The 24,215-nt window shown below is 40.6% G+C and overlaps 1 protein-coding gene across 1 annotated transcript in view; it reads right to left on the bottom strand.

Annotated features, from left to right (window-relative positions):
* DNAJC1 (DnaJ heat shock protein family (Hsp40) member C1) overlaps positions 1-357 on the bottom strand; it is a 111,150-nt gene extending 110,793 nt beyond the window's left edge. Inside the window, exon 1 of the mRNA XM_075705952.1 lies at positions 193-357. Coding sequence (XP_075562067.1) covers positions 193-357 — 165 coding nt within the window. The remainder of the gene's footprint in view (positions 1-192) is intronic.
* Positions 358-24,215: the final 23,858 nt, after the last annotated feature.

The raw sequence follows: 24,215 nt of genomic DNA, 5'->3' as shown, positions 1-24,215 counted from the left end.
CGGGGAGCGGCCGGGCGGCGGCAGCGCAGGGCGGGCGGGGGAGGCGGCCAGCCATGTTCGGCGGCGGCAGGGACGGCGGTGACAGGCGAGGCCCGTGCCCGCGGGAAGGGACCGGGGCGGGGGGCGGCGGCGGGGGAGGCGCGCCTGAGGGCCCGCGCCGGGCGGGCGGCGGCAGCCCGGTCCCTCGCTCACCTGCTGCACCCCCAGGAAGTCGTAGAAGTTCCGCGGCACCTCCTCCACCAGGTCGAAGAGCTCCAGGTCGCCGCTGTCCCAGGCGCGGGCGCGGGGCGCCGCCAGCGCCAGCAGCGCCAGGAACGGCAGGAGCCGGAGGCGCGGCGCGGGCCGCGGGCGGCCCATGACCCCCGCCCCGGCGGCGGCGGCGGCAGCAGCAGCGAGGACGTGGCCGGGGAGGCACCGCTGAGGCCGCGCACGCCCCGGCGGCGGCTCCGCAATGAGGGGGAAGGAGCCAGGCCCGGCCCCGCCGGCGGCGAGTCCCACGGAGGCGGGGGAGGGGGGGGAGCGCTCTCCGCCTGGCCAATCGCCGCCTCCGTAGGCTGTGACGTCGGGTGCCCCGGCAACCGCTGGCGCTCGCGCAGTCGAGGGGCTGCGGGGGGAAGGGCGGAGGTTGGGGGGGGGGGGGTGGTGCTCGCGGCGGCGGCGGGCCGGGCGCGCGAGGGAGCGGCAGCGGCCCGCGAGGCCCTGGCGCGAGCTCTCCCCGCGCGGCCGGCGGGGCTCGCGCGCCCGCGCCCTCCCGGCCGCCCCCGGGGCTACCCGCGCCGTCTGCCGGCCCTTCCCCCCGCGCCCTCCCGGCCCTTCCCCGGGGCTGCCGGAGCCCCCCGAGGGTAACACCCCCCCCCCCCCCCCCCCCGGCGGCCGGGAGCGGGCCCGCCGCCCCCCGCCCCGAGCAGCCGTCCCGCAGCCGCGGAGCGGGGTCCCGAGGGGCGGCAGCCGCTGCCCCAGGCGCCCTCAGCGGGCGCATCCTCGGGGCCAGCAGCGCCGGGCAGGTCCCGGCGCCGCCTCGTCCGCCCTGCGGCCTGGCGCGGCCGGCGCCCGCGGCAGGGAGAGGCCGGGGAGGGAGCGGGGCTGGGGGGGGGGGGGCGCGTGCGGGGCCGCGTGCCCCCGCTGCCCCCGCGCGCTGGGCCAGCCTGGGGAACGCGTGGCGTTTGTTCACTCCCTAAGGGTGGCTTTGCTGATCGCAACCTCAAATCGCTCCGGCGTATCGCCGACATCAGCTCGGTTTTTAAGCTGTTTTCCCTGGAGCTGTCACTCTTTCCTTGCTTACATTAACGTTAAGCATGGATGCTAGGTGAGAAATCAGGTGGAGACTTCATGGCTTAACAATACAAATTATCAGCATTAAATCACTTTTTTCTGGTACGGTCAGGCTCCTTGGAAAACCCCGTCTGTTTAATCTCTCTTGAAGCTAGGCCTGGTTAATAACACACTATGAGAATTTTTAAGAAAAGACGGTTTCACTCATCCCAAAAATATCCATGAACTGAATCAAGTTCAGAAAATAGTTTTTTCAATTTGAAAAAAAATCCCAAATGCCAATCTTACATGCACCCAAATTCACCAAAGAGGAGCTAGGCGCCATTTACCAAATCTCTGTGTCGTAGAGCACTGCCTTGGATACTCCATGGGAATAGCAAGATGTGGCTTTAACGCACACGCTGCTTAATTCAGAATAAAGACTTGAACCAACATAACCGTTATCAATTTTCCAACTCGTAGAGTAGTCTTCGGTATTCTCTTCTATTGAAACTGTTCCCTTTTGTATAAACTATTTAAATATTAATTAGAGTGATATTTAAACTCATGTTTCCATATCCCATATGCATGCCCACTGGGCTGTTAGGATCATGATTCTGCCTCTGGCTCTGTTTTCTGAAAAGACGCCTAAACCCATTTGCCAGGAAATGCTAATTTAACCAACAGTGCCTGATGCAGACTCTTTTTAATTCACCCTTCTCAAGAAGGAGCACTTGACTGTTCATTCTGATCATCTTAAAAAATACTTCTCCCACTTGATCACAGAGCCCAAAAAATAATCCTTTTCTAGAGATTGACAAAGTAAAAAGAAAGTCACGGGCTAGTTAATTTATCAGCCGCTTTGTTTTGCTGAAGTAACTGAACCTGGTATGGATCAGTTTCTTCCCTCTTCCTTATTTTCTTAATCTGTTCTGTTTTGCACACCAGTATTCACAGCATAAATTCCCTTTGTTGCCTGGTGTTACCTATATTCTCGCTTTCAAGCCTCGAGCTTTATTGCACAAAAATACCAGCTTTGGGTTCAAAAAGTTACCTACTCATAAGGTTGTAGAACAAAGTTTAGAGATGCAAAGTACCCTCAGAAACCAGGGGCAAATGAAGAGTTCAATAAAGTAGTATTATTTTTAAACCAGGTTAAAGATTTTTTAAAATGTGAAGACTAGCAATACTCCATTCCCCTTAACAGATGCTTTCCAAACTCTCCTTCCCTTCTGACCCATTCTGTATTTTCCGTATCTACTTCATCTTGCCTCGTTAGCTTCTAAGCCTCCTTAGTTAAGTTGATCTAGTGCAATGATCCACCTTGAAGAGAAGCATTTGTTATTTTGATCTTATTTTTAATCATTCAGAATTTGTTAAGAATGACCCCTTTCAAAATCCACCTCTGCTGCTTTTGCTGAAACTGTTAAAACCACTTTAAAAAACCTGATAAACACAGGTGATCTATACAGTTCCGCTGAGACTAGGAAAAACTGTCCTAACACTGACCACCAATTCCGGGTAGCTTGTGGCTTCAGTCTTTTTGAGAACAGCCACCCATCATAGCTATTTTGAAAGAAACATCTTGAAATTCTTCAGGTAAATTATGGTTTCTTTCAGTCAAGAGGAATGTGAATTTAAGAAGAATAATAGGAGAAAAAATGCACTGATTATAATGGGATTATGATTATTTAAAATACATATTTAAGAGACATCTTACTTTTAAGACAGCGTACTTAAATTATTCCAATTGGTTTTAACAATGTGGGAAATTAGAATACTCATTTTTATTCTGCTCCTTAAACTGTTAGAAGGCCTGATACTGCATGTAACATGTCTAAAAAAATGGATTTTTTAAAAATTCTGGACTATGAGATTAAATGTTTCCATTAAAATCATTCTGTACCCCAAGAATAAATACTGAAATTTTGGGAAGAAAATGCAAAAATGCTCTTAGAATTCTATCAGCACTGCCATAATAATGACACATTATTATCTTCTCATTCTTCTGTTTTCCTCTTTAAAGTCATGAGAAATTGTTTTTTCTTGGTGAGTCACTAGAGTCCTTCCCCCTTCTCCAACACTTCAATTAATCCAAGTCACACTAGGCTTCCACAATATAAAATAAATAAGTTAAATTAAAAGTCAGTTCTCTCTCCTGGTTTCAGAGAAAGCCTTAAAATACAAATCAGACATAATCAAATTCAGCAATGCTTGCCTTCGCTATGAGCCTGCAACAATATACGTGAGAAATTTCCAGTGACACGTGCAATGACCGGTGAGTTGGGTGACCAGTGATGACGATTTAAGTCTTAGCACTGCGAACTCTGACACGAATGTGGAGGAGAAGGTTGAGGACTACACACGGCTTTTTCATTATGGTCTGAAACTACTCATGTTGGGATGTATTAGTGTTTTTTTCTGTGACTCAGACATGACATTTAAATGGCTAGAGGATCAGAGAAAGGTTTTTAATTCTCTGTGTAGTCTCCGCAGCTGGGCAGCTCCTTTACTTTAAGAATATGGAGAGCTGTGAAGGCAAGGATGGCATTTTCTTTCTCTGCCCCGAGTTCGTCTGCACACACAGGCAGGTACCACTGAATCAGGTACGCTCGGTCACGAAGCTCTCCTTTGCAAACCGTAAGGGAAAGAAGCACACATAGAAATAATTTGTTTAAATAAGTCTCTGTTCTGACACTAATTGACAGTAGCACCCAAGGCCCGAGGCATGAACCAGTTATTATTAGCGTCTTTAACAGCACTGAAAGACCAACATGCTTCATAAGCCCAGTAGGATTCACACAATCACATTCTGAATAGCTAAACAGCCTGCGATTTTGATGTCTCAAATGAATAGAAGAGGTCTAGGGGAAAGAGCTTATTAAGGGACCACCCCTTTTCTTCCTAAAGATAAAGCCTTATCTCCAGCAATTTGAGAGCCTGACTGCTCTGCAGCCTATTCCAGTTTCCTATTCCAGCTGTTTCGTTTAGGTGCTCTGCATGGTTTTGTAGAGTAACAGTAGCTTTCTCTGTTCACAAAGCTGGCTTAAGGGTTTCCTGCGCCCTCCCCCCAGCCCAGGCGCTTGTTCCCACCTCTGTGCCACTGTTCGCTGCCTCCTCAACTGTGCTAATTCAACTCTTTGTGGGCCACATTATAAATCAAATGACTGAAATAATCCAGGTTGGTTTTTTTTTTTAAAAAAAAAAAAAAAAAGCTGCGCACTCATAGATACACATATGCACGCGAAAATTCAGATGTATTTCAGTGATCCAATTTACAACACGACCCGCAAACAGCTGCATCGGCACAATCAAGGGGACAGCGAACTGTGGTGAAGGAGCAAGAACAAGAGGGCAGAGCAGGCAGGAAACTGCCTGGCTTAAACTGGCTTTCCCATTGGAAAAAAAAACCTTTGTATAACTACACCCGGAGAGCTGAAAGCGAGCTGTTCCCCAGGCAGTGAGGCTAAGCAGAGCGGAGGGAGGAATTCTGTTTCACAGCTGGCAGGAACGTTTGAGGACTTGCTCCGGAAGAGAGGGTTCTCCTGCAAAAGCGGCGAGCGAGACGCCAGTAACCTTGCTCCGAAGGGTCCTGTAGTGCTCCGTCCCAATAGGCAAGTGGTCTGGTTATTGCCTTTTTAAGGGATTTTATTTTAAAGCCAGATCATTTTGCAAATGCAGTTTAGAGCGTAGCCACACAAACAGGCGAATGGAGTGGAGACCGAGGGAAGGTAACATCCAGCGTGGCAGTGGGAAAAGAGGGGGGACAGCGTCACTTTAGAGCAACCCTGCACACTGAAAGATTTGTAAGGAATATGCCATTTGTGTAGACCAGCTGTTACCTTAGGCCAGGCATAAGTCAAAGTAATGAGAAAGAAATGTGGGAATGGAAAGAGAAGCAAAAGCAACAGAGCTAAAACCAGAAAGCTATTACGGTCCATCAGACATGAAAGAATATTATTTAGGAAACAGCTAATTCATGCCTGGTCTGGGCAGCTCAGTCCTCTCTTTTAGCTATGTTACTCGTTTTTTTTCTTTTTCCTCATGTTACATCATTAGTGCCAAAGCCCAAACAACCCCTGCCTACTGAGCATGCCATACCCTGTGATGCTATTTTCCAAACTGAAAAACTACCTGAAGTCACACTGACATCATACAAGATGACTCACAGACTGTGGGATAGGAAAGCGGGGTTCATTTTCAGAATATCAGCCATATCCTAATAGTATAAAGCCAACATGTGAAAGCCTTGATCATTATAAATGGCCTTTTTCCAGCATAAATGCATAATGTTTTGCTGCATGACATGACCATAGTCTGTCATTATATTTTAATATGTATTTTCCTGAAGAAGATCATCAACATGGGGAAGCACTGTCTTAGGCAGAAGTTTAGGAGGCACAAGAATTAAAAGACAAAACAAAATCAGTGATTAGAATGGTTATGCTGTCTTTTTAAACAATGTATTCTTGACACCTTTCAAAATGATCTGTGGCTTAAACTGCAAGTGGATGACTTCCAATGTCAATTTTGTTATTACTATTCCAAGAACGACATCCTGGTACTCTATTCACATATGGAGACACTCATCATATGCAAGCTGAAAACCTCTGGACAACTTTTAGAAATATGTACAGCTCTTTTAAAATTTTCATCCAGGGAATGCTATTCTAGCTTCCCAGAATGAAAGCTCTCACTGTATGGATGACATTACTGATTTCTAGAGAGCGGCATATCAAAGATGCTGCGCAGTTGAATATAATTCCCATAGTCCATAACATAAGAACACTGTAAATCAGGGATTCTCAAGACTACACCATGTTGTCAAGACATTTGTGTTAACCTCCCCCACAAAAAGCAAAATAAGAAACATGATTTTGAAATGTTGAAGGTCTCATACAATTTTCAAATGGTGATGTTGATTCCTTTTGTTCTATTCTGCAGTGACTACCAAAGATTGATGGAGCTTGTTCATAACAGGATTTTCCTTAATTGTATTTGACACATGAAGTATTGTTTAGCAGTTTACTTTTACTTGTGTTCACTGAAGCAATTAGTATCTCTTTTTAATTTCAGGTAAATTTTCCTAAAGGTGTTTTGTAATATTTTTCAAAATTAATTCACCACCAGGGGGCAAAGAACTATTTCTCCGGAGAGAACATTTTATATCGGTTTTATAGATGCATGACCCTTCCAAGGTCCTTTTCTACTTCACAGTAATTGCAGATGTGATTAAAAAAAAAAGTGCGCAGACTTAAAAATACACCAGAGGGACATCTTTACCATTTTTTTCCAACTTTGACTGCTCTAACGTTAAGACAATAGCTGGGAGAGCAAACTGGAGGACCACAAAGAGGTGGTACAAGATGGCTGCTATGTGAGAGCTGCTTCAGTCCTCTTTGTGCATGTGGTTTTACCATGTCTCTGTCAGGTCCCACACTATGCTGGGTCTTGTACAGGAAAAATGAGAACCATCTAGGCACTAAATAAGGTAACAATAGTAATTCAGTGATACCTGCAACCAGGACCCTAACACTTATATTCTATTTCACTTGATTTTAGTTCCCTGCACAATACTTTCAGTGCTGTTTTGTTCCTGTTTGGTCCCTCCTTGTATTCTTTGCTTTACCATAGAGGAGTTGATGTTAGGTATAATTAAAAAAAGAAAGAATTTATTTGAAAAGAATGAGTTTAAATATCATCTGAGGATTTGCTTATTGTTATGAAGAGATAAAATCTCAGATGATACAATTCCATTTGTCAGTATATAACACTTATCTCCCATTTATTAAAATGGTAGTTATATATGTTTGTGACATTTGGTAAGATACCCCCTCAAAGAAAGGAAGATACTAGCACCATAAAATGTTGGAGAAGAGAAGGTCAGTCAAATCCCAAACCAAAAATACATCACCATAAAATAAAATAGTACATGTAACTATGACCATGCACAGAGATAGTGTGCAATCAGAAGTACAACATGCCAACAGTACAAGGCAAGAGCTTGTGACAACAAACGTATGTAAGAATTAATCATGGACAGCATTTGAGTTTTGAGATATCACTTCAATAAAAGGACTGAGTCCCTTCAGAGAGTGAATTGAAAGCTATGAGAGATGAGCATAAACTGCAATATTTACTCAAGACTGATGTTTCTGTACCATAGAATTTGTTTGTGGTAAATTGCTGTCCAGTTCAAAACTGAGGATAATACTTTGAAATTTGCTCAGGATGTTCAAAATGCTTTCTTCATAAAATAAAGTTAAATTTCAAGTGATATAGTTTTCACATTTCAGGCTTGCATTAACAAAGTTGGCAGACTGTTGTTATACAGCACAAAATCAGCAGAACTAACTAAACATATGAAGACCATCAACATGATGTATGTGTATGTGTGTCTTTCTAAGAAAGAGCCTGTAAAAACTCTTCAAATTCCATATTAAATATAACAGTGCACTTAACTGTGATTGGGGGGAAAAAAAAAATCCATTGATGCCAGAGGAATTCCAGTCTATGCAGATACCAAAAAAAAAATTCCTAGGAAGGCCAGTCCAGATCGGATAATCACAATTACACACACAGCAGAAAAAGTACATAGTTAGAAACCAATATAAGGAAATAAGGTTGGATTATTCCATGGTTATATTTGCCAAAAGGACACCTTTGAAATCCTACCCACATCTACATATGCAAACAGATATCTGCTAAAATAAGCACGTAATGTCTGATATAGCTTTTCTTATATGTATATGATGTCAGGTAGAGATATATTCACTTCTTGCAGTCACTTGCTTTTATAAAATTAAAAGTTTGGTGTTAAACATATCACAGCATCTTGCTGCTGGTAGATTATATTTGAGTTTTCTTCAAATCATAACATAAACAGCCAAAACCCTTCCTCTACCTGTACAGTTGTGACTTCTATTTGCTCTCAAGAAATGTATTTCAGAAAACAGAGCAGGACATATTACTTTAATTACAAGTGCAAAATGTTATTTTCAGAAAAACAGATCTTAGAGATCACCTCTGGAGTTGTTCTGAAGCAGTATATTTTGAGACAAAGCATGTCTGCTGTGAATAGTCATTTGCAGTCCTCCTTGAATGTTATTTGTTATTTAAAATATTTACCTTTTAAATTTTAAAATTGAAATATCTGAGCTTGCCTCGCTGCTTGGTTTTCTCAGAATCACTGTAGTCATGTAGAAATATTTCATGTTCCTTCTATGCCCTTTAATGGCTTTTTCTTCCTCCTGTATTTGCATTCTCTCTCACCTCCCCTGTGTCTACTGTGTTGTGCTACCAAATAAATATTAAATATGTTGTACTCATTTAGTTCTTTTTACCCAGGCATTCAATTCACATAACAAATACTTCTTCTGTGGGCAAATATTAGTCAAGGAATATGTAATACAGAATGTTATTTAGAAAAATATATTTAATGAATTCTATCAAGTGTGTGGTATAAATATTGACTTCTCCTCCATGTGGCATGTACAGGAAGAAATCACTTAGTGGATGCTCCTGTTGTGTATTCTTGGTCACTGGCAGGCTAAGAAGGTAGCTTGCAGAGCACAGAGTAGGAACTTGCACGGTGGCATTATCTGGATCCACTTTTGTGTGAGTCGTACTAATGAGTCACACTTTCAGCACAGAGTATTAAAAAGTTACAAGACAAAAAAGACTATGTTTAATAGCTTGTCAATAGCATGGCAATCCTCCCAAAATCAAAACTCTCTGTGAAAACTGGGAAAGCAACCACCCTTAACAGCTGTGCTAATGGATGTGATAGTTAAATTACTAATTTGTTTCACTTGTGTTGCAGAGGCCAAACAAATATTCTCTTCTTTTTGATCCATCATGCAAGCTCCAAAAGTCTCTTACATCCTGCAAATATTAAAGAATTCAATGTCTAAGTCCCTTGCATGCCTTTAGGATATCCTTGAATACAAATATTAATGTTAAAGAACAGCCCTCTTGTCCTTATTCCATTTATCCCAGATTTGCTTTTATAGTCAAATTCTATTTTTCAACTTCATTTTTGTTGTGAAATATTTATTTTGAAACAGTAAACAAACATCAGACTAAGAGTTTTAATCAGTGCTAGATCAAAGTGCTGTTATCTCTGTCTACAGGCCAGCAAAGGACTCCATTATATCACTTAAGCACCATTTAGAGCTGAGTAGGTGATTTATTCTTGCAGCATGTTAGAGAAAAGGGCAGAAAGAATTCTCTCCGCAGTACCTCCTGCTGGGTACAGGCTGCCCTCCCACAACTCGCATGTCAGTGGCAGATAATTTATGTGCCACAAGCCATCAGTGATTGCGGTCCTATCAAACACAGGGCTAGAGATTGTAAGTATAAGGCCAGGATGGTCCCAGTTAAGTGCTTTGCATGTGCACACTTTTGTGCATGCACAGAAAATCATAAACATGGCAGGTGAAGCAGACAAAGCGAGCACGTCCAAATGAGCTGCAGTTGTGAGGCTAATTGCTATCAACACACGGGAGAGCTTGTGTCTTACATGATGATCATATGAGATGCAGAACTTTCGCTCTGGACGCTCTGTGTTACAAGGGATGTCTGTCAATCCTACACAAGGAAAGGCATGATGCCTGCTCTTCCCTGCCCTGTGTGATGTGCATTTTGCCTGCAGGGAGCTCCTGATAGCACGGGAACTGCCATCCTGCCTGCCCTGCAGCTTCAGGGACAACGAGCAGCTCCCTACGGCCATGCTCCCCCTTCCTGGCACCTTCCTCTGCTGCTTTGCACAGCCTCCTCTCCCTCCTGCTCCCCATCTGCCCCAGCTCCTTCGTGCTCCCCTGGCACCCACGCCAGCCTCAGTCACGGCTATGGAGAAGGGACCCAGGCATATCTGTCCTCTGTTGGCACATCCACGTGCGGAGCAGCACCCAGAGCTGGGGACCGTCTTGCTTTCTCCTGATACATGCCAACAGCCACTCCTGCTGACTTTTCCAGAAGAAAAAAAACTGATTTAGGCCATGCAGCTTGGGAAAGAGCATTTGGTAACCTTCCAAAGGCTACTCGTAATGGACGAGTTCTAGCCAAAAGTCCTACACTGCCATCCAGCTCTCCTTTAACAAGGTAGCTTTTCCTTTTCAATGACTGGACTTTGGGGCAAAACCCACCCTTTTCTGTCAGCAGGTCCAGCTGAGAATGGATCAAGTACTCTGGCCATGAAAAACAAGGCAAAGCAGGTCAGTTGAGCAGGAGAGGCATCTGTGACCACCTGCCCTCTGAACGGCTGACAGAGACGAGGAAGGGCCCTCCGGATGCTGTAGCTCATGGCAAGTATAGGAACAATCCTGTCCTAGTATTTTGCTGAAGTTTTACGTTGAAGAATGCAGTACATTCAAACACAAGAGGTAAAAAATAATGAGATTTTCTGCTTAAAAGATTAACTGTGGTTTTTTGGTCTCTGTTTTGATTTTGAATTATTTTTACTTATCCCTTGGGTACATATTCAACCGTTAGTGTTGTCTGGTTTCCCAGGAGTATTAAAAAATGTAACCTAGGCCTTTCTGCAATTAAAAGCAAGCTAACTTGCCACAGCTGCGCCCCATGTTCAGGCCCTATAGCAGACTCTGCCCCCACTCTCCACACTACTTTTCCTGTTCCCACTGGGCTCAGGACTAAAATTCACCAAAATGGTGGCACTGCCATCACTAAGGTGCTTCCCATCTGCGCCAAAATCCCGTCACTTCTGCGGTCTTTGTAGAGCACAGGAATATAGAAAACAAAACTGACCTGGAAAGAGGTATGGGTGCGTCAATGGGTCCCTTCTGAGCTGGAATTTCTGTGTGTCTTTATAGAAAATGTTAAATACTCTTGTAGTCAGCTTTCTAAAATTTCAGTCCATGGCTCACTGCTGAAGATAGTAATCTGTTAATTTACATTAAAAACTGTATTTGCCTCATGGAAAAGAATATTCAGCAAACATTTTGCAATGGTTTGCGCAGGACAACTAGACACACCATCTCCTCCATATTAAGAACTGTACAAAATAACGATGACAGTCAAGGTAAACTGTAAATGGTGGTCACGATACTCTTCTGGCTATCATTTAAATACACTTCGGTTATCATATGGTTGACTCTGTCACTCTTTTACCCATATTTTTGAAGGCTGTCTCCTGAAACTGCACCTCACTCCAGAAAATCTTGGATACGCCATCAATTTACGTGCCTGTTAATAGAGTGATCTTGACCTAAAAGGAGAGAAATCAGACTGGTCAGTTTAAATGTCTAAATTGCCTTTAGCCATCAGCGCTCTCAGCCAGAGAGCTGTAATTGCCATGAAATACCCAGGGAGGCACTTACCATTGTTGCTTTCTTTTTGTACTTCTCTGTTATATTTGGAGTTATAACAGATTATCTACAGTCACTATAAAGTCATATTCCCAAGTGAAAAGACTCTTCACAAACTATTGTCTTTCTTCCTGTTTTCATTTTCGCCAGCAAGTCACCAAAATATTTTTTAGAAGGAGAGAGAAGCAGCATAAAGATTTATCTTGGAAAAAAGATTTTGCAGCGGAGGAATGAGCAAATAGGATCTTACTGTTTTCTGGTTACATTTTGCCTTTTTCCTGAACAATAAGTGAAACAAAATGGTGGTTTCTCAGCTATGATGATTTTAGAAATACAGTATTTAATTAAATCTTTTTTATAGCAAAGTATTATACCTGTACTTGTTGTGCTTCTTGTAGATCTGAGGCTTGCCAAGTTTCACTCAATTAGAAGGAGATCAGTCATTCCAGAACTGAAAGCAGTTTTCTGGAATATCTCCATAAAAAACAACATTGAATAACTTAACTGAATGTAAGAACTTCTAAATAGTAAAGCATTACAAGCCAATTTTTAACCTTGGTCTTTTAAATTTGGTGCATAAATATACCATTTCAGTCCTTCCTCATTTAACTTCAGAGACAGTTTTAGGTACATAACACCTATGAACATTAAAAAACACTCATGGTAAAAGGCACTTTAAGAAGCATTCTGGTTTGAAGTAGCTCTTGCTACACTCAGTCAGTGCTATCCACCTGATGGAGCAGAACACACAGATTTTTCCCCAGCATTAGTTTCTCTTTAGTTATAATAATGATTTATTGTACTTCTAAATCCTGATTTGGAGTTCTGCTTCACTGCCACCTCAGAAGACAACATAGTACCAGCAACAGAATAGATACACAAGTAAAAGAAAAGATAGCAAGTAAAGGATATCTTAGAGAAACCAGTAACGGCTACACTATGTCTCTAACATTTCAGAAATACGCTAGAAAATTGAAGCAAAGCAAGGCATGAATTTTTCCTATTCCCAAGAAGATGAAAAAGTGTCCTAAAAAATACAGCTGATCAGGGTGTACCAGATTAGGCAAATAGGCTACGTGCAGGCGAGAAAGGACAAGACAGCTGTTACACAGCACTAAAGAAATGGAGAGTATTCTTCAGTTACAGGAAGGTAAAGTTGAAGAGGTATATGTTTCTTACAAGAAATCAAAAAGGAGATGTATGAGGCTTTATATGTATTAAACTGTAAATCCATAAAGAGATGCAATTGCAAAACAAAACTGAAGACTCTATAAGTCCACAAAATAAAATCAGAGTGGATTTGCAAGAAGTCACACATCAAAGACTGCACAAAGGTTTGAAATAAAATATATAGTAATAAAATATAGACCAAAGCAGCCTTTGGGCAAATCCATTATGTTTGTGAGAAGTAAAACAATTCTGCAAAAGTCTGCAGACAAGACCTGAAGAGAAGCAAAGAAGAGCTAGAAAGAATAAATCATAGCAGAAATTCTGCAAGAGACTGCTACGTGCAAAGACTGGATTATCACTTTGAATATGAAAAGACTGCAAACTATTTACAGTTGGACACAACACACAAGTAATACTATATTTGAAGTTACAGCAAGACTTTTGAAATGAAAATCTAATTGTGTTGAATACAAACAAGAAAAGCTGATCTCATAGTAGTTGTGCTGCAGTGAATGTGAACTGCAAGCCAAGGCAAGGCAAAATTCAGAAAAGTTAACATTTGCAGCTATTTAAAAAATGAACCACTGTATCTTTTTTAGGACTGGCAATGTCACATACTAGATGATAAAGCAAATACTGAAGAAAAACACAAGTCCAGAAAGCAAAAATATAAAGAGGAAGAGGAACATAATTAAATGGATAATTGAATAGGCAAGTAACATAGGAAAGGTAGCTTATCTGTAACTCTTTTTCTCTGAGATGTGTAGTTGTATGTCACTTATACTGTCAGTGTAACTATATCCAAGCACAGTTAGCCAGATATTTTTTTGTCTTGATGGAAGAGACACATTATCAAAGGTATGCCAGACAGCTAAGACCTGGAAGCATGTGCCTTAGGAACTGCTGATAGAAGTCACTCTCCCAACTAAGAGAGAATTCTGACACTACTTAGAAAGGTATTTAGGAGGAGTATAAAGGGTAAACTCTAAAAGAGGTAGTATACAGGAGCCTGTTTATAAAGGTTACCATCTCCTTTTACTCTCCTGACTGAAGTAACTGCAAGGCTGATTTCTCTGAGAAATAAAAAATGGAATAAGATTTGGAAAGTGTCCTACCAAAGATATAAAGACAAGCTTACAAGACAATAAGGAGCAAGCCCCTGATGGGAAGAAACTTTGGGGAGTTTCAAAAATATTCAGTGAACCGCAGTGGAAAACCCTCCACTTGTTTACACAACTTGGGTATGACTGTCAGGGGTATTTCAAACAAGCTGATCAAAAAGTCCTGTCCTATCATACATGCATCATCATACATCAGCACACTTGCTGCATGTGCCCTCTGAAATCTTCGCTGTTGTTTGTCAGGGTATCACCAACCAGGATAAACAGGTAAACTGTAATCCAGAGAGCTATTGCCTGCTGCTGACTGGAGGCAAGCTCAGCACTAGGAGGTCTTGGCACTGAAAAGCCATGTTTTAGGGAACTGTACCAAAAGCTTAGGTGTACTGGAGAAAAAACTGCCTTAGGCCGTGGAAGAATCACTACAGTCATATATTGTCTTACCTGCTGGATGACTATGGTCATGAAAGAAATTTCTGGGAAGACATACTCCTCTAACTGAAAAATCAAGAAACCATCTAACAAGAACTATAGAGACCAACCAGCTCTAGTGTAGAAAGACTGGTAGTTCCTGTGGACATCAAAGGGACAACCTCTGGCTGGTGGTAGAGGATATTCACCAAGTTGATTCAGTGGACTTCTTTAAAGGGACATAAAGTATCCTTATTTATCAAAGGAAGACTGTTAAATTAATGATGGATTGAAAGGGCTTGGTCTATACAAGGAACAACTCAATCTAAGCCCACACAAAATTCCTCTGGCTGTGTTAGGGTGGAGGAGTAATGTGATAACACAGATCCCTAACCTAAAAAAGAGTGAGAGACTTTCAGTCTGCTCCTGTGTCTTGAAGAACACTGCGGAAGCAGAACTCACTTAAAAAGCTCCTTCCCTTACTCTGTCCTGTTTCAAAAGGACAGGTCAGTGTATAAGGAAACCGTGATCTTTGCCTTGTGCTTTTGCTTATGGAGTTAGTAGTTCCTCCAGGAATATTTAATAAAGGAGAGGAAAGCCTTCTTGGCTCCCAGGGAAGACGAGGAAGAGCTCATTAATTAAGTCCTCTGATTTCTCAAGGACTTTCAGTGTAAAGGAATGCTCAAGTTATAAAGGTAAATGCTGTCAAATCAACAGCCAAGTCACTTAATGATACAAATCATAGAATCATGGAATCGTTTAGGTTGGAAAAGACCTTTAAGATCATGCAGTCCAACCATTAACCTACACTACCAAGTCCACACTAAACCAGTCAAGGGTAGACTAGACTAAACCATGTCCCAGAGTGCCATGTCTGCCTGTTTTTTGAACAATTCCAGGGATAAAAAAGAAAGCTGGTAAACCCTAGCATACAAACAGGAACTATTTGAAGAGAGTCAGTATCATGTACAAGGACCTGTCTATGAATGAGTCTGGAAGGAACAAAGTGAGTACCATTGTGGATCTCAACAATGTGAGAGTCATGGCTGTTCTGGAGAGTCTCATGAATTGCTGTTCCAAACCAGGAGGTCTCGAAAGACATGGTCTGAGCTAAAGGTGAAAAGCCAGCCTTTGTAGACCTACATCTGACCAAACCACATCTTAAGAGCCAACAGTCTCTTTGTCAAAAGCTTGTTTCTTCTTTCTGATTGTAGAAACATGAACCAATCCAAGAGCTGTCAGCTGGACAGTTTGTTCTCCAGGCTGTTTGACCTTGTAGAACCCTCTGATTTCCTTATTAAGTGTTCTCAGAGATAACACCAGTAATCCCCACATGTCCAGGACTTGAATCCAACTTTGAACATCTTGCCAGGGATGTGCACTTCCCTCCTGCAGTTAAGACAACAGCAGCCATCAGAAGTGGAAAAACAGGTTCCCCAGGGAAAAGTCCAGCAGTCTACGCCAAGTAAGGGAAGCAGGTAACAGCTGGTGAAGTTTTGGCCAAAAAGCAGCTGAAAAACTGAGCAAAGTTTATACCTGTATATATTTATATTGATATGGAATAAAAAAATCTATACTTCATATTCTTTACATATGAATTATGCATATATATATACACACAACTATGTGTGCATATACACATTCTGTAGAGAAGCTATTTTTATAAATAATTATATATGTACATAACTTGAAACAAAGATCTGGGATCTTGCTCCAAATCACATGGGCTACTAAGATGGGGCCACAAAATCCTTCAACACTGAATACCTGGCATGAGGACGGGGCTGGGTCTGTGCATCTCCCACCTGGATAATTTTGCTTCCTCATCAGTACATGACAGTGTAAAGACATATGTAGATAGGTACTCAAAAGAGAAAGCCAAATTCACAGCAGATTGACAAAAAGACATAGATACAATAAGACTATAAAAATACTGGTAAAGTAGGCCAAAGATAAAGAAAAGGAAAGACCAGAACCTGGTGCTGGAGACCAAAATGTTGAGCATAGCATTTTCATATTGTAATCCTCATTGATTAGAAAACTGTATCAAAATTGTTAAAAGGTAATTTAAAAAAGATCCTTGGCGCTGCAACCTCTATTTAGCTCAACTAAATTACAGAGCAGAATTCTTGAAACTGAGCTGATCATCTGCTAAAATAGCTAATAGAAATCAATAGGACTATCTGGTTATGTAACCATCTCTGTTAAAACCTGTGGAAATGCAAGTTTTTTATAAATATCATAAAATCACTATGGTAAAGTGTATTTAAGCAACCACAAGACAGACTTTTTTATATATATATATATATATATAAAAAAAAGTAAGGGCTGAAAAGGCAGTATTGTCTCATAGAGATGGTCTTTGTCACACACAGACTGCAGAAGGGTAGGAGATATCTACATCTTCTGATGGAAAAGGAGGAGGAAAATGAGTAAGATCCTGATTTTACATATTCCAAAGTAGAAAAGACTGTAAAGAAGCCAAAGGATGACCAGGTAATATGAGGAAAAGACTATGCACAGAACAACACACAAAAGTAAAACCTGGTGGATGCTTGCTTGCTCTACAAGAATTCAAGTGCAGGCTCCCTAAGACAGAGAAGACCAAACTGACATTGACTGAGAACTGTTGAAATGCACATTATTCTTTCAGAGGGGACAGACAGGGTGGTTGGCCTTTTAAAGCTTTCAGCATCCTGCTTTCAAAGAACCCCTGTTAGGGTCACTAATCATTAGCTGCCTGACAGAACGGGGGTCTTTCTCCCTTGCAAATTCCCTGCCCCCCCCCCCCCCCCCTTATGTGATAGTTTAATTTTTACTTGCAATAAGAACTCAATTCTTCTCTCTTTCACTAGTATGTAAGAATATGGATTAAGTTGCAAAAATTTAATACACCCAAAAGATGAAATGTTAGTCTTCACTTTCATATTTCTCTTAGCTGTCAAATGGGGATAGTAAGTTTAACAATACAGCTCACATGAGTCATTAGACTTCATTAAGATTTCCACAGATTGTATTTTTTAGCTACCATGTGTTATTATTTTTATCTCTTTCCTCTGATGAGGGATTTAGAATGTCTTTCAACACATTTCTTATTGCATTTGCCTTTTTTTTTTAAACTCAGATATTCAGAGTCCTGTTTCTTGAAAGCTCTGTATGATATCTGGGTTGATAACACATCTTGGGACTCTTCTAAGATAGCCCCAAGTGTTTTATGCATACACTAAAATTAACATTCTTTGTTTTAAATTACAATACAACCCACAATACTACCTCCTTGGCTGAGAACCACAACTGCATGCACTTGTTCTTGTGATCTGGAGGAGCCTGCTATTTATGAGTCTGGCCGTCTAAATTCACATTATGCAAAACACTACATTTAAAGAACATTATTAAGGTTGTGAAGACAAATATTCAAAAGTTAAATACCAGAATTAGAGCCAATTCCAGAGTAACTTACTACCCATTCATTTGACAATAATTTCTACATACAAAAGTAAGAGTTCTGCACTGGGAGCTTAAAAGTTGCTTTATAGGACTTGCTCACCTGAATATTGCTGTACTTTCATGCATCAGCACATTTTTTTCAATTCTTTGTGAACCACATTTCTGCAGAATTCAACACACACACAGCAGTTCATGAATGCCATGACAAGCCCACTATACTCCCAACACATGCCTTTTCTCAAGTAACTGAGTTTATTATTTTGATGCCAAAATGAAAAGGTACTATGGAATTTATGCAGTGTAGTTTTCTTTTGTGCACAATAATATTCTAAACTATGCTGACAATTTTAGGGCTTTAAATCACCAGAAGAACAACTAACTACTCTTTATGATACCACAAAATGGCTGTATTGTATTCTGACTGTAAAAGGCTGATGTGAAAATGATAGCTGAGGTTTTACCTCTGGGTTTTTTTTTTTTTTTCATTTCATTTGTCTGTTTTCAGCCTACTTACAGATGGATTTTCACCACGACATAACAAGCAGTGGCAGCAGTTGAACAGAACCTTTCTTTACAATGAAAGTTAATATCCTTCAGCTTTGGCTAATTTTGAACTCAAGGAAGTTCCTTGGCAAAATGAAAATCACAAAATTGTTTATTAAAACAAGTAAAAGAAATTATAAATAAACATCTTATTAAATATTTTGAGCTCCTTTTTCCTGCTAGCACTGTTTTCTTTGCAAATTTTGATCTAGTAAAAGCTTGTATGAAGGAAGCCCTAGCAGGTTATGGGGATAAAATATTTCTCCTACTTACTGGTTTCCCACTCAGCATTAGGCTGCATTATCAGTCACAGTTTCTGTTCCCTCATATTTTTTTACCCCTAAAATTCTCCCAATACAGAGCACCCCATAATGCTCTATGAACCACTCATATTCCCAGTTAAGCTCTACTTTACATACCTTAGTGGGTCTTAAATGATATACAGATGCTAGCTTGACCTGTTGCCCATATGCAGGTGTGGGAGCACTGGGTGGATGGATTGTTAAAAAAAATCACAATGCCCCACAGTGCAGGGAATCTGCCTCACCCTTCCCCCCAAGCCCTGGCAGGAGGACCTGAGCAAGCTCTTCGTATACTGCCTTGGCATCCTACCAAAGGCACGAGGAATGGGAAAGTAAAGGCTTATCAAATGGCTGTAAAAACATGATCCAAGATGAAAGTTGGAAGCTAACATTCAAATCTATGTGCCATTTAATTTTTTTTTTTTTTGGGGGGTGGGGTGGGGCAGATCAGATTGCCTGCATCTGGATTGCTGCGTAAAAGCACCTTTTTGGCAATCTTGAATTTAGATGAGATTTTTTCAAAATGCTGTTTTCCATCCCTAAATCTATGGGGCAAACTAGATACTTCATTTAGATGAGCAGCTTTTGGGCATGAATGACAACTGTTCATATGGATTTTTATTATGCACATTAAATGCTTTCTAATTACACATAGTGGAATACTTCATAACAGTCTGCTGTGTTATGTCAATAATCCATTACGATATGAATAGATGCTTGGTAAAACTTCTGCTGAAAGCAAATGAGCGCTTATAATCTTGTTGGAGTAAGCACAACAATCCTATTGACAAGAGCCCGATGGGATTGCAGAGATACAGTCTCATGAACTGCTCTTGAAATCCAGAGAAAGGTCCCATGGTGCTAAAGAAACATAAATACTCATGAAAGCACAGAACTTCAAAACTAAACTTCGCTTTTTTCCAGATTCATTCCTTGTACCAGTAGGAGCAGCTCCACTAAACCCCGTGGTGCTTTATCCCTTCTTCCCACAAATAAGTTTGGACCTAATTTTCAGTGGTTTTTCAGATCTAGAACAAGGGTGGTTTGAGAGGGGAACTAATTCTGGAAGAGACTGGAGGGTACCAAAAGATACCCATGTTCTCTTCCACTATTTGCTGTCTCCAGTGCCTGCTGTTGCCATCACTGCAGCACTGAGTCAAGCAGGCAGGGACATCAGTTAAAAAGGGACAGGAAGGCTAAAAGCAGAAAGGATGGGGGATGTTCAAAACCCATGATAAGCAGAGACAGACATTTTAGAACATTGCCCTGACCTGAATCCTAACTACATACAAAACAAGCTTAAATCAAATACTGAGTTATTTGTAGTTTATATTGGCTGACCCCAAATCAGCAAGAGGTATTAACTTAAGCTAGTAACACTCATCAACTGCTAATATAACTATCCTGTAGTTATGGAGGCATGGCAAAGTCATGCTACTGCACACTCTTCTGTGCCTCCCCGCCACCCTCCTTGTCCATCCAAAAAGGGCAAATCCTTAGGAAAAATTTCACAGAGTAGCTTAGTGTGCTACAGGGTTAAGCATCGTGGGATGTATCCTAAGAAATATTATTGCCATAAATAGTTATCTTGATGCTGGCATAGACACAGCACTGCAAATGAAGTTTTACAGTGCAGCCACTGTCACTTGAATTAGCATAACCCGGGATAAGCAGCTTCAATATTGAAATTGGAGTTAAGGATGTTGCAAAAGGTTGTGAATACACCCAATGGTGATCTCGAACCAGGTCATTTCTGTGAGACAGCTCACAGGATGGCCCTGTAAGCGGTTGTATCAGCCCAATGTGGGGGTCAGTGAATTCACACCTTGGCAGGAATAGATGGCTGGGGATGAAGAAGCAGGGGGAACAGTCAGACCAGGAGGACCTTCTTAAGGCAGCTTTGTTTAGGTTTTTGTGTATGTTTGCATTTTATGAAACCCTACATCTAGCAACTGAAGGGATCTCCAAAACCCAATCATTCACTTTGCTAACAGACTATACTACTTCTAGCTCCTGCATGACTACAGCATGCATGTGCCATGTGACCCATGCCGCAAAGTTTTCTCCTTTGCTTCCAGACTCCTATGTGACTGTACTGTGCACCTGCTGACCCTGGAGCATCTAAGCATGCTTTTTCCAAACAAATACATGCAGGTGAAGTTGTACTTTCCCAGCAATAATTGCTCTGAACAGGTAGAGAGAAAAAGCAGCATGTCATTTCTGTGTTTGCTGTGACTTGCATTGCTTTCACACAAGGTGCGAGAGGAAGGAGCCACCTGAATCAGAGCAGAGAGAGCCAGTGACTGATGAAACTGGGACCAGCCAGACAAGAAACCTGGGAGCAGAGAGAGGTGACAAAATGGAGAGGGGGAGGCAGGAGAGACTGGATTTAGAGACTAGTTGGCTTTAGCCTGTGGGGAACACACCGGTATTTGATGAAGAGCTACATGATGAGGAGTGACTAAGTACTGAATATGCTTGTTCAGTAAAAAAGATAACTTATAACACTGACTAAAGACTGTATTAGTAGTACTAGTGAAGTGAGATTTGCAGTCACAGGTAGTATCTTTTATGAAATCAAATTATATTGGTTGGAGAAAAAGGTTTTGGACAGACAAATGCTTCTTTAGGTCTTAAATAGACCAATCTTCAACATTAGGTGCAAGTGCTAAGATTTACTAGCCATGTAAGTCAAAGCTTAGATACAAGCTCATAGAAGACTGGAGTTACGCAGAACCTCACTTGTGGCACTTCCTAATTTTGGGGTGCTTGAGTCTGCAGCCTCAGTAAAGCTGTCATTATTTATACATGTGTTATATACCTGTATGATCCCCAGAACCAATCAGAGCAAATGCTGAAAGGATACCCCAAAGTTTCAAAAGAGTAAATTTGTGGTAATCCTTGGGGAAAAAAACTTCTTGTTCCTTGATAAAGTCACTGAGTATATCATGCAAAAATAAAAGGGCAAAAAAGACAGATGATTTGTCTGTTGATCCATCATTTATTGGGTTCCTTACACACACCTGGTAATGCACGTCGATCGTATTTTATTAGTTGGATACACACAGCAGTTGGGTGGATCTTTTCAGTGTCATTAAGGTAGATTACATTTTTGCTCTTACCTCATTAACCTTTATTGCTAGTGCTTTAGTTTGCCGAGATAGAGTTTGTCACTCTGCGATCCTGTGTTAAATTAAATAGAATGCTTTGTAGGCTGTCTCATTTCACTGTATTCCCCTCTTTAGCTCAGTATTTTAAATTGTTACTCATTCTGAATAAAACAGTCTCCAGACAAAACAAATAAAGTTTATTTACAATCTGATAGTAATAAAAGTCTACACAAACAAAAAATTACAGGTTGCTTTTATTTCTCTTTTGATTTCTAAGTCTTTAGAGCTTATATGAACATGTCTTGTAGAGTTGTTCTGCAGGCAGGGGCTTACTTCTGTTTAATTAAAGTTGAATTCCTGCTGTAATCATATGAATTTAAGAGTTGGGGCTTTAACAAAAATCCTAGATATTCTCAGACTCTCAGCTGAATCATAAGTTATCAACATTCAACTGCAGAGCTGCATGATTCACTGTGAAATTGATTTTATCACATGGTTCCACAATGCATCCTGTGGGTTTTTTTCAGTGTTCTCCATGCATTTTTAATACATTGCCAGCTCTTCGAGTACAGATTCCTCTCCCTTTAGCAAATTCTAACTTGCTGAACACCTGAGCAGTTTCAAACACCTGATATTTAATTTTCATCAGCCTTCCAGGGAAATATTTTTTTCCTCCTCAATGTGGATATTTTTCTGCTAAAAGTATACACTTCTGAGGTACACTATTCAATCTTAAAATATGAGTAGCTGAAGGGCTAAAAATTAGATCTCTATCATGACAAAAAGAAAGAGATATAGCTTCCTGATAGGACTCAATGCTTGCTTCTGTCACTGTAAGTCAGTAACAGGTATCCGCCATTTAAATGTTCACACTTTCATTAACAGAAGAACCATCCAAAGTTATTTTAGAATTGGTTTGCCTTCAAGCAGCTCAAACTCACTCAAAGGTCTTAAGTGCATCTCTTCAGGCACATTAATTCTATTGACACCAGTGTAATTCCATGCTGTAACATGCTTAAGTATTTTGCAGAACCATGGTGCTACAAACATGGCCCTATAGGTGGAGAATCCCAAAACATCTTAAATCTAATGTAGCTAAAATTTTATTTAAAAAAAAAAAAAGGTAAATGTGAGTCCAGATATATGTGTGTGCGTGTGTGTGTGTGTAGATATATATAAAAATCATATGACAAATAAGTTTTTATTGTTACTTGCTTGGAAGGATATATACATATATATATTTCCTTGGAAGGATATATATATGCACACATGACTAGCTGAGTTTTATAGAGGCTGTATCTATTGTCCAACTATACAGTTGCCAAAACACAACTATTTTTCAATAAGCAGAATAACCCACTCCCCCTTTACTTAGATAATTGGCTAAATGACATAACTCAGCTTCATATTTTAAAAGATGAGGGGTCTATATTAAATAATTTGAGATAAATCATGGACCGCTTGAAGGACTGTAAACAATTAATAATGATAAATAGGCTGCAATTTGTTGAAATAGATGCAAAGAGGTATCTAGGGAGATGCTGAAGAAGTCAGTGTTGAAACAAATTTACTATAAGCATAAATGTTCTAAAAGGGGCAGTTGATTAAATGAGTATATGATATTATTTTAAATTTCATACGTAAGAAAATACAGGGGGGGAGAAAGAACCGTGGTAATCAAAAGAAAGTAGCAACATGAGGTTACTTCAACTGAAATGTAAGATAATAATATGGGAAGGAGTAATGACAATCATAATTATCTTCCCCTCACACAATTCTCTTCAGATATAGTTATGGTTTAAAATACATTCAAGAACTTGAGACACTGTTGGCATCAGGAGCCTGATACACAGGCTGTTAAAATGAAAGGGAGCCTTTCCCTTACTGTCAGCATCTTTGGATCCAGCCTTACAAGAATTTCTGGATTTGGGATGGAGTTAATGTAGAGAGTAATAGAAATTGAAATATAATAGAAACTGAAATATGTTAAGGAATACAGAATAGGGATAAGGTAATCAAATAATGGCAAATTCTCTCTGTAGCAACACAATAATAGTATAATTATAATTAAGTCATGTCAGAGTTTGTGGACAGAGGTTAGGGTAAGATGCTTAGAGTAACTTAATATTGCTTAGCCTTTTTCTTCCATCATAGCATGAGTATGCACAGATCAGTGACAGTTCTGGGATTATTATTTAACATGAAGACTTAAGAAAACAGTAATTTGTTTTCTATGGATTTTCTTCATGGTGGAGGACAGGCCTATAGGAAGTCAAACAGCTGAAGAGAGGTCTACATTAAAATATGAATGTATGAAATTTAATTTTCTAATAATATAATCTTCCCGAGTCTGATGTGCTAAGCATAATAAATGAACAAGCACACAGTACTTTATGCATAAGCAAAAATAAATCAGTGCAAAGTCCCTGTAATTCATCTGGTCAAGAAGAATTATTAGACAAGGTCAAATTATATGAAAATCAATCTTCATAGATTGAATCTGATTTGCATTAGTAGATAAATGTTTACCATAATTCC

The sequence above is a fragment of the Pelecanus crispus genome, chromosome 2 (assembly GCF_030463565.1).
Source record: "Pelecanus crispus isolate bPelCri1 chromosome 2, bPelCri1.pri, whole genome shotgun sequence".
In the NCBI taxonomy this organism is placed as follows: Eukaryota; Metazoa; Chordata; class Aves; order Pelecaniformes; family Pelecanidae; genus Pelecanus; species Pelecanus crispus.
This window is presented reverse-complemented; position numbering and strand designations above follow the sequence as displayed.